Raw genomic sequence first — 12,084 nt, forward strand, 5'->3', positions numbered from 1 at the left:
TTTAGAAAGAGTAATGGATAGATTCAGAGAGAGCAGAAGCAGTATAACATGTACATTCTAAATGGATGTCTCTTACTAACGTGATGCCATTACTGCACAGAACAGCACACTATTCTGCTGTTTACGAACAGGTCTTTGTCAATTGAATCGGTAATTACCGAACTTCTACTGCACCTGTGAACCTTTTTATGAATTAGCAAACAAAAGCCGAAAATACCAAATGCAGTATTTGTGCAGCCCTTTATGAATCGAGGCTTATGCCTCAGAGTGATCTACAGTGAAGTGCTTTGATTCTATTTGACAGACTGGTTTCCTGGAAGCTCTGTTGGGTTGTTGGATTCAAGTTTATAAAGAGACAGTGCTACAAAACTATAGCACACAATTTACTGTATTTTAACAAAAGTCCCTACCACAGGCATACACTGGTCATTTAAACAAAGCTTGTACCCTTATATTGGGCTCCTCTCATACAGGGAGTGCAGAATTATTAGGCAAGTGGTATTTTTGAGGAATAATTTTATTATTGAACAACAACCATGTTCTCAATTAACCCAAAAACTCAATATCAAAGCTGAATATTTTTGAAAATAGTTTTTAGTTTTAGCTATTTTAGGGGGATATCTGTGTGTGCAGGTGACTATTACTGTGCAACTTAACAAAAAACAAATATATACCCATTTCAATTATTTTTTACCAGTGAAACCAATATAACATCTCAACATTCACAAATATACATTTCTGACATTCAAAAACAAATCAGTGACCAATATAGCCACCTTTCTTTGCAAGGACACTCAAAAGCCTGCCATCCATAGATTCTGTCAGTGTTTTGATCTGTTCAACATTGCGTGCAGCAGCAACCACAGCCTCCCAGACACTGTTCAGAGAGGTGTACTGTTTTCCCTCCTTGTAAATCTCACATTTTATGATGGACCACAGGTGCTCAATGGAGTTCAGATCAGGTGAACAAGGAGGCCATGTCATTCGTTTTTCTTCTTTTATACCCTTTCTTGCTAGCCACGCTGTGGAGTACTTGGACGCGTGTGATGGAGCATTGTCCAGCATGAAAATCATGTTTTTCTTGAAGGATGCAGACTTCTTCCTGTACCACTGCTTGAAGAATGTGTCTTCCAGAAACTGGCAGTAGGACTGGGAGTTGAGCTTGACTCCATCCTCAATCAGAAAAGGCCCCACAAGCTCATCTTTGATGATACCAGCCCAAACCAGTACTCCCCCTCCACTTTGCTGGCGTCTGAGTCGGACTGGAGCTCTCTGCCCTTTACCAATCCAGCCACTGGCCCATCAAGACTCACTCATTTCATCAGTCCATAAAACCTTAGAAAAATCAGTCTGGAGATATTTCTTGGCCCAGTCTTGACGTTTCAGCTTGTGGGCCTTGTTCAGTGGTGGTCGTCTTTCAGCCTTTCTTACCTTGGCCTGGTCTCTGAGTATTGCACACCTTGTGCTTTTGGGCACTCCAGTGATGTTGCAGCTCTTAAATATGGCCAAACTGGAGGCAAGTGGCATCTTGGCAGCTTCACGCTTGACTTTTCTCAGTTCATGGGCAGTTATTTTGCGCCTTGGTTTTTCCACACGCTTCTTGCGACCCTGTTGACTATTTTGAATGAAATGCTTGATTGTTCGATGATCACGCTTCAGAAGCTTTGCAATTTTAAGAGTGCTGCATCCCTTTGCACTATTTTTGACTTTTTTGAGCCCGTCAAGTCCTTCTGTTGACCCATTTTGCCAAAGGAAAAGAAGTTGCCTAATAATTATGCACACCTGATATAGGGTGTTGATGTCATTAGACCACACCCCTTCTCATTACAGAGATGCACATCACCTAATATGCTTAATTGGTAGTAGGCTTTCGAGCCTATACAGCTTGGAGTAAGACAACATGCATAAAGAGGATGAGGTGGTCAAAATACTCATTTGCCTAATAATTCTGCACTCCCTATATTATAACATACATTTTGATTTTGCACACATCATTCATAAGACATCCAGAAAACAACATATGAAACTGGCTTAAATTAAAGTCTATGCAAAAGAGTATCATTTCTTTGTTTTTATTTCTTCTTTGTTCCTATAAAAACTCTTGCAAGAATTCCAATAAAATTAAAATAATACAAGACCACATACCTATGCATCTTCAGCAATACAGTTTCCAACTATCAAGTTTGGTTCAAAATCAATTTACTTTGATCGACACATTAATAAATACTTCTTGGGCAATGCAACTGTTCATTTCCATATGCTTTAGATATAATATTACCATTGAAGCTCACACTCCCCACTCAAAACTTTGTTTTGTAGGGAGGAGGCAAACTGTTCTGACTATACTTTTTAGAAATTCCAGCTTAGCACTCTGTGCTGTACTATTCTTCACATAATCACCTTCTGCTCCTACCCCTCTGAAATGGGTGATGGTCACATTGAGATCAATAGGACTTTTGTTAAAAATAGGACAGATGCGAGCAGCATGTGAGGAAGGTAGCAGGAGGTATCGCTGAACTGGATGTAAATACTGGGGGTGAAAATGTAAGCATAATTTTTCCTTTTGACCCAAAATGAAGCTGGCTGCTTTGGGTAAAAGTACTACATAAAAATGGAAAATTATTATAAGTGCCTTAGAAATGCCCAGCATCATTAGATGTGCAAATGGAAACTTGAGATAAGAATATAAAACAGTCTTTCAAAAAATCATGAATACCCCCAATACCTTGATTTACTTTTTATATAATACCGTTAAGGATATTCTATTTCCCAGAGAGTAGATGCAATATTACCCCATACTCCCAACATTTTAAAGGGAAATGTATGTCTTTCTTCAGCTGACAAATACTGACAAAATATGTAGGCAATCAAATACTGTGCGGAAGACCCAAACTCTACGTCTGCCCTTACAAACACAACATACATATACAGTATATGTGTACATAACTATCCTCCTAGTGGAGAGAACACGAGACTAACAGCTGTAGTGTTGCTTCCTTATAGAAGTTTTTATTAGCAGAAGACCTAGCAGAGGACCTTAACAAAAAGGTCTGCAAAAGCAGATATTGTACATAACGTGGCTCTAGTCAGTTAAATAACTCGTTCAATTTTGGTCCAACGAAGGACTGAAACTTGTCCAACAACTGTACGGAAGGGGGAGAGTAAGTTTAAAGAGTAGTGTTTAACTGGAGGTAATGTAAATAATTTATTATTAAATTTACTAATAAAATTTCCTCTGAAATATTAACGTAGGTCTATGAAGCAAGCAGCAGAATGCTGTTAGTTAACATAATGATGCACACTTTCCCCTTTCAATGAATACAGTTAACAAGTAATTGTGCATTTGATAAATGCAGCTCCGTAAGTCTGCTCAATATGACTTAAAGAAACTGAGATATCAGGGAATACATGCTTGGGTCGATACAGCTTACAGTGTCCTATGTAAAAAGTCTGGTTCCCATATAAGCCATTAGTACCCATACTCCCTTCTGTCATTCAGAAAGCAATTAATCGCATAAGCACTTAAAATTTCCAATGTCAGAATGTAATGTTAACAAGTTATAATTTAAAAGCAATTGCTTTCAACTTGGAAAATTCTGAATGAACCGCTACACTAAAATAGAATGGAAATGACATAAAATGATTTAAAGAAAAGAAACCATGTTCCATTCTTAACCGTCAAAATAATAAAAAAAAGGGTAACTGCCTCTCCAGGCCTTCTTATACATAAAATACATACATATATATATAATATATAATATACAGCTTACAGATTCAAAATTCCGTAATGCCTCCAAAAAGCAGAGTGTAGCCAGTGCTCAGTCGCTTGATACTAACCATAAATATTATAATCTCCACCTAATCTGGATTCTGAAAACAATACAAAACACTTAAATTGGGATAGGAGAGAGAGGAAAGAGGAGGATCTACTGAGATCTTTCACAGTGAGGAATGCAGAGAAGTCCTGCAAATTGTCAGACTGCTTGGGGGGATTTGATGCTTTATGGGAAAAAAGAATTCAGTTTCAGTAAAGCAATAACCCCAAATTATAAAACGCTACCATAATACGTTGCATGGGGCCATTTTATCTCATCCTCTTTTCTTAATGAAGCTTACCCAAATTACCAGTGTATACAGTACCTTTCCAAGCTGTATGGTTGTAGCGTGTGTGTGTGTATGTGTGCGTGCGTGCACACACTTTTTGTACCCACCAGCAGTCATTTCTTTATAACGTATCGCTTATGCATGAAATAAGGGGACAAATCGTCTGACGTAGTAGAATACCCATTGCAGGAACAGCTTTGATGGCATGCTCAGTAAAGATCCTATTTGCTGAGATCAGCTGATCAACTCCAAAATTGCACTGACCACAAGTTCAAGGAATGCGGGTGTCTTAAGAGTACACTGCCCACAACACATTCTTCTCTCTCGTCCTTTCCCTTCCACTGATATGTCATGTGGCTCCAGCTTCCAGGTAACTCTGCAGTTTGCGAACTGTTGTCTCATCCAATGAGAAGAGGTCGAAGTCAAAAGTTGTGTTTGTGACATTAAAGTGGCCCGTTTCTTCAATGAGATTAACAATCTGGAGGGGGGTAAATAATTACACGATGCAAGATGAAGATTTTTACGTTTCTGTATTTGCAGTAGTAAATCAAGGTAACCTTAGTTAAACACTACCAAGGATACTACTATATGCAGCACACATGCAATGCAAATCATTTAAAGGGACTCCGAGCAGTGCAGTAACTATGGAAAGATGCATGCCAATTTGAAGTTCTCTTTCTCCTCTTTCCAACGATATATAAACCACCTCCCTATGCCTTTTAGTTTTTGCTATTTTGCGATCGAAATCGCGGCCGCCGCGATTTCGATCGTGAAAATAACGAAAACTAAAAGGCGCAGTTTATATATCGTTGGAAAGAGGAGAAAGAGAGCTTCAAAATGGTATGCATCTTTCCATAGTTACTTGTATTACACAGGACAACACTTTCCCCAGTGTCGGCAGCTCCATTCAGCACAATGCAATGAAATACAAGGAACACAGGGGGATATAATTACAAACATCATGCTGGTAGGTGTGAGGATATAATTAATTAGTTGTGGGTATGCTTAAAGGAATACCCACAGGCACTGCTCGGAGTCCCTATAACTTCCACACAACAAGAGAGGTTAAACACACAACAAGAGAGGAACAAACACAAGAGAGGTTAAAATGTGACAACGTTTTTCAGGATTTTTACAACTGTTACAGAATTCACTTTCTGTACAAAGTGTAGTTTACTGCTGTATGAAAATTACACAGAATATTAATGTTAGAATTTGTAAAGCACTTTTCTCCTGTCTCAAAGAGAGCTGCAGACACTAAAAGCACTTAAGTGTACCCGAGCCAAAGCTTGGGTACAAAATGAGATAATTACCTAAAGAGAGAGGGAAGCCTTAAAGTGAACCTCCGGACTAAAAATCTACTCAGCAGAACAGAAAAGGCTTGGTGTTTCTCTAACAGTTTCACAGCATTAGAACTTTGTTTTTCTTACTAAAGCATAATTTTTAGCTGCATTTTTATCTAAGCTCCCCCCATCAAAGAAAAAAAGCCCAGGCTTTTTTTCCCTGATGCTGTGCAGAGCGTGATGGGATTTCCTATGTTGTTGTTCATGTTGCCTAGCAACTGGGAGAGCAGCTCAGGACACAGGACAGTTGGAACTGTGTCTCATGCTCCCTGTCACCTCCTTTCAACCAAAAAGATGGCTACCATCATGAAATCAAACATTTGCCTGTTCTTTTAAAACAGTGTTGGTGAGAGATTATATTACCTATCTATTTTAATTAACATAACTAATGTAACTTAATGGCAGTAGGTTTGTTTAGACTGGAGTGCCTCTTTAAGGTGGCCACACACCATACAATTTTTTAAACATCTGTTCAATTGAAGAATAGCAAATCAAATTTTCTGACAGATTGCAGCAATTCAAAAATCTGACCAACGTACCACACACCTATGTTACATTTTTTCCCAATCATGAATAAAATAATTGAAAGCTCAGGAAAAATTAATTGGAACCGTACATCAAGTAATTGACAATCCATCACACACCCTACAATTCTTAATAAAGTTGGTCTGAAATTTCCAACATGTCCAATCTCCAAAAATTGAAGAATACGGGAAATCCGATCAAATTTATCGATTGAAAACACAGAAAAGCTCTCAATTTTTCGGTACAACCGATCATACTTTTCAAATTGGTGAAAAATTGGATCTTTTAATTGTATGGCGAGTGGATCCTTTTAGGAACCTATTGAGGCTTCCCTCAGTATTCTGGCGTTCCTCATCACTGAGTGCCGCTCTCCAGAAGATTAACGACAAAGGCATTGTTGCTAATCTTATCTGGGCCGTGCAGTTCCTCTTCTGACTGCGTGGCCGCGCAAGCCCATCCGCAGTAAGCCAGAGAATGCTCTATTGCACATCCACGGCCGCGCTCATAACAGAGAAGGAACGTGGCCCTGGACCTGGAGGGGCGCATCGCTCAGGGACATCGGAGCACCGAGGGAAGCCTAAATAGGATCCTGAGGCTTCCCTCTCTTCAGGTAAGCATCTCATTTTGATCCCAAGCTTCGGTTCGGGATCACTTTAAAAGGCCACCCTGCAGTGTAAGGGAGTATTGCTCAAGGACTCCTCTTTGAAAAGGTACTGGCTTCAGCCAGTATTTGAACCCTGGTCTCCTTTGTTAGAGAGGAGCCCTTAACCTGCCTGGCGTTCTATTAAGATCGCCAGGCTGGCGATCGGACGTTTTTTTTTAATAAAAACAACAAAACTATTTCATGCAGCCAACTGAAAGTTGGCTGCATGAAAGCCCACTAGAGGGCGCTCTTAGTCCGGCGATCAGAAGTAACAAGAAGGGCCGCGATGACTTGTTTTGCTTTTCTCGTCGACGAGCAGAGTGACGTCATGGACCGATCCAGCCCTTAGCGCGCCGGAACTGTTTGGTCCGGCTGCGCTGGGCTCGGGCAGCTGGGGGGACCCTTTTTCGCCGCTGCACGCGGCAGATCGCCGCGCTGCGGCGGCGATCAGGTAGCACACACGGCTGGCAAAGTGCCGGCTGCGTGTGCTCCTTTTTATTTCATTTAAATCGGCCCAGCAGGGCCTGAGCGGCAGCCCCCGGCGTCTCTGGACGAGCTCAGCTCGTCCAGAACGCTCAGCAGGTTAAAGAGAACCTGTAGCAAAAAATTTTCCCCTGGGAGGTACTCACCTCGGGAGAGGGAAACCTCAGGGTCCCAATGAGGGTTCCTCCTCCCCTGTAGCTGCAGGCAGTCTTGCACTGGCTCCCCCGGAGTGTCCCGGAATCCTCCCTTGACAAGCGCTGGTAAGTGCTGATTTATTTACCTTTCCTGGCTCCAGCAGGGGCGCTGTTGCGGCTCTCCGCACGGAGATAGGTTAATCTCTGTCGGGTCTGCTCTACTGCGCAGGAGACAGCGATCGGCTATGTCCGCCCGTCTCTGAGCAGAGAGCCGATACTGCGCCTGAGCTGGAGCAGGGAAAGTAAATATCTACATCCCCCGCTGTTCGGGGAGCTTTTTCACCGCCGCCGTGGGACTGAGGAAGCCTCAATAGGATCCAGGGGCTTCCCCCACCCGGGGTGAGTACCCCCCAGGGGAGTTTTTTTTTCGTTACAGGTTTTCTTTAATCGGTACACTATCCAGCCACTATTTGTTACTAGATCGCTGTAATTCCTCTATTGATGGAAGGGTTCTTATGTATTATCCCATCTGCAGAGTTTGGCAGCTTCTTGTTTAAGTTCTGTTTGCTACCCTACCAAGAGCTAACCATTTTTGGAAAGCTATAAGTCCTGGCTCGGGTCAGTGTGATGCTCATTGCTGATCATCAATGTCGGCTTCGTTTGGTACTTCTGTAATCACGCGTTCTCCATCCAAGTGCAAGAGACACCCCTCTTTCAAAACCCTTTAACTTGGGACCGGAGCATTACACCGACTGGGGAACTGGTGCAAAGGAAATCCAGAACTTTCAGTTTTCTAAAAATGGTTAGATCTTTGTAGAAGAGAAAACAGAACTTTAAAAAGAAGCTGCCAAACTCTGCAGACAGGATCATACTTAAAGAGAACCAGAGACTAAGCACCCTCATGTATTTTACTACATTTATCAGTGGGAACATGACAGTAAACACCAACCCTGCTTTTAGTTTCATGCTTATCTGCTTAATTAGTCTATTATCAGCTGTGATAAGAATCCCAGACTGAGCCTTCAGTCTAGGTTTGACCTGGAATCATTATAGCTGAGTCACTCTTCTGTGGAGTCTTTTCAAGCCCAAGCCTGCCCCCTCCTGGCTCAGCTTTCCTGCTTTGCATACTGAGAGCTCTGATGACATGGGATGGGCTGTTGCTGCTGAGAGAGAAGCTCTGAAACAGACAAGTGTGGCTGCAATATGATCTGTGTGCTCTGTGTGCACTCTGCTTAGATGATGATGACTGCAGATTCATTCCTATGAGAGAGACTTCCTACAGGCAGCTGCACATCATACCAAAATGAAAGCACACAGATGAAAGGCTGCAGCAGCCTTTCTCATATAGCCTAGACAGCAGCCTAGTCTCATATAGCCTAGACAGCACATCCAGAACAACTCATAACCCGGAAGCAGAAGGGATATGAGCCATATTGGATTTTTCCTGGAGCAATATTGGATAAAAAAAAAACACTAAAAAAGGCACACCGGAGCGGTGAAATTATCAGGTACAGCATTTATTCTTTACAAGCTATCGACTGATATGTTTATTTTGTGTGAAACGTTCATCTCTGGTTCCCTTTAAAGAGAACCCGAGGTGGGTTCTAAGAATGCTAACAGCACACAGAGGCTGGGTCTGCATATACTGCCCAGCCTCTGTTGCTATCCCGATCCCCCCCTAAGCCCCCCTGCACTCTGCTATGCCCTCATAAATCACCCAGCCGTGCTGTCGACACACAGCGTGTCGCAGCCGGCTGTTTACTTCTGTGTCAGTCTTGCCGCTCCCCCACCTCCTCCATAGCTCCGGTCCCCGCCTGTGTCCCTTCCCGCTGATTGGAGGGATAGCAACAGAGGCTGGGCAGTATATGCAGACCCAGCCTCTGTGTGCTGTTAGCATTCTTAGAACCCACCTCGGGTGCTCTTTAAGTACCGATGGAAGTAATGCTCTGCATTTATTAATACTTGGTAAGAACCAAAAGGATTCAGGCTGCTCTCCTGAAACAGGAGCCGATGCTCTAGCTGCTCTTATGAAAATGTAGCAGCACAGCATTGCACATTGGCCTACATAGCAAAGTGAAGTGGCCAAGGAATATGTTGGTGCTCAATCAATATCAATAATGATAGTATTCTTGTGTGAGAGATCGCGGAAAAGCCGCCACATGTGCAACTGAGCAGGCGGCTGATTCCGCGTCCAGTGCGGCGGTTTGCACGCGGAAGCGTGTTTGGTAGCAGGGCAGAACGCGGAAAAGCCGCTGCATGCAACAATAGTAAAGCGGCTGGTTCCGCGCCCAGCGCGGCGGTTTGCACGCGGCAGCGTGTGTCTGGTGTGGCTGAGTCTGTTAGTGCACATAGACTTAGGAATACATGCGCGCGCTGAGAGGCAGAATTCTTATACTAAGCAGGAAGAGTCAGCTGACCATGCCGATCAGCTGACTCCTGAGCAGGATACTATTGGTTGAGCAATCAGGGGTGGTGCTGGAGAGCACTACTCCATATATAGTTCCTGCTGGTCACTTGCAACTGGTCTGCCGTTGCGATCACTACGTGGAAGCACTCAGACCTAGTCAGATCCTCAGTGTGTTTGAACCAGGTGGACCTGGGAATTCACACTTAGCCAGATTATTTTGAATTGTATTCTGTTTATGCTTAAGCTAGTTCCAGGGTGTAGAGACCAAGGACCTCACACCCAGCTTAGGGAACTGTGTTATCTGTGTTATACCTTAAGCTAGTTCCAGGGTGTAGAGACCAAGGACCTTACACCCAGATTAGGGAACTGTGTATCATCTGTGTTATACTTCAGACTAGTTCCAGGGTGCTGAGACTACGGACCTCGCACCCAGTCTAGGGAAACTGTATTATCTGTGTATTCTTCAGACTAGTTCCGGGGTGCTGAGACCAAGGACCTCGCAACCAGAGGCATTGTTTGATATATGTTATGACTTATAGCTTTTCTGACTACTCTTCTGTCTTCTGATTCGGTACCTCGTATATTTGATATTCCGTTGCCAGACCCTGCTTGACTTTGATACCGAAACAGACTTCTGTCTTTGTACTTTATCTGTCAGTGTGTTGCCGACTCGGCGTGCCCGACCTCGAGAGCCATCTCTCCCCTTAAAGAGATAGTCTCCAGATCAGATAGTGACATCCATCTTAGGTGTCACTCACTCCTAGGCCCTTCCCGTCTCCAGCCTGACTCCTCCCCTCGGAGAGCCTCAGGCTGCTGGAAGGTTCCTGTGTTCTCAGAGCAGTGTCTCAATATTGTATACCATCTGCTCAGCAGGTACATCACTCAAAGTATTACTGTTACACCAAACACTCACATATCCATAGGTGTCCAGAGGTTAGCAATATATCTGATTATCGGTGATACTGCAGATCATCAATAATCGGGTATATATCTGCATTCTTGGTGATACTGCAGATCACCAATAATCAGATTCTCTCTGCGTGCTGACACCAATCGTTACATCTTGCCTTTTAGGACAAGGGTCAGCCAGGACTGATAACAAGTTAGGTAATCTTATACAATGCCAAGCAGCGGTAGCTAAACCGAATAAAATTCTGGGATGCATAAAAAGGGAAAAAATATCTGAAGATGCTAGTATACTACGCCCTCTGTATAAAACACTTGTGAGGCCACATCTGGAGTATGGGATAAAGTTTTGGGCACCACACTATAGAAATGACATTGACCTTCAGGAACAGGTACAAAGACGGGCAACTAAATTAATCAGAAGGATGGAAGAGCTCACTTATAAAGAAAGGCTGGTTCTTAGTCTCTTCCATATAAGTGCATGGAAAAGTATTTTAGACATACAATAGGAATTACCTCCTTTTTTCCTCAATCCTAAGATCTATATATCTTTTAACAATAAGAATCTCGCCAAACTTCTAAATAATTTATCAGGAGGATTGTAAATACTAACAGCCCCCGCTACTCCACATCCCTAAATCCAACAGTATTCCCCATTTTCCTCCTTCAAGGCCTATCATCTCCCGTTGGTACCAGAAATATCATGTCTTACAACCATACCCAAACATCCTATCCATACATTCTCATTTACCCCGGGTCAAGGAGGGAGCAGACCCCCACCTGGCCACCTCCCCGGAAAAGCCCCCCCCCCGCGACATCCCCGCCAGTGAATCTCATTAATCGATGCCAGTCTCTCTCCCCATCCAAAGTCACGCCCAAAACACGGCTATAATTATTAGGTAATTCCCAGGAGAATTGATCCAGGGATTTATCTGACTGCAATCTGGTGTCGGGAAGGAATTTTTCCCTTTTAAGGCCCAGTCCTTGTAAGGCTTTTCTGCTTCCCCTTGATCAACTGGCATATGTGCAGTTTCAGGATGGTGTTTTAATTTTTTTTTTCCCTGGTTGGACTTGATGGATGGATATATTTTTTCAACCAAACTAACTATGTACCGTATATACTCGGATATAAAATTCGACTTCGTGTATAAGTCGACCCCAATATTTGACCCTCAAGTTGGAAATTTTTAATAACTCAAATATATGTCTTTCCAGAAAAGTTTATGGCTGCACTTGAGGACCAGAAGGAGTTATGGCTGCACTTCATAAAATATTGTGGCCATTTACCCCTCCTAGTACCCAAGTGCAACCAATAACTCCTCCAGGCCCCCATATGCAGCCATTAACCCTATCCTCTTTTGAACCCCCTCCCACCCACCACTACCTAAAGGGGTGCTACTACCCCCCCCCCCCCCCCACACACACACACACAGTGCTAGTTGCCAGCTTGCCTAAACCCTCTCCCAAAACCTAACGTGGTTCTGCATCTCTTTGCCACCCCCCCTCCCCCCACGTAAACCCCCCACCCCGCAACACTGA

At 43.2% G+C, this 12,084-nt stretch overlaps 1 protein-coding gene across 1 annotated transcript in view; it reads right to left on the bottom strand.

Annotated features, from left to right (window-relative positions):
• Positions 1–2,056: 2,056 nt before the first annotated feature.
• The window catches only part of MLLT1 (MLLT1 super elongation complex subunit), a 119,411-nt gene continuing 109,383 nt past the window's right edge, over positions 2,057–12,084 (bottom strand). Inside the window, exon 12 of the mRNA XM_068233758.1 lies at positions 2,057–4,582. Coding sequence (XP_068089859.1) covers positions 4,454–4,582 — 129 coding nt within the window. The 3' untranslated portion in view covers positions 2,057–4,453. The remainder of the gene's footprint in view (positions 4,583–12,084) is intronic.

Source organism: Hyperolius riggenbachi, chromosome 1 (genome assembly GCF_040937935.1).
Source record: "Hyperolius riggenbachi isolate aHypRig1 chromosome 1, aHypRig1.pri, whole genome shotgun sequence".
NCBI lineage: Eukaryota > Metazoa > Chordata > Amphibia > Anura > Hyperoliidae > Hyperolius > Hyperolius riggenbachi.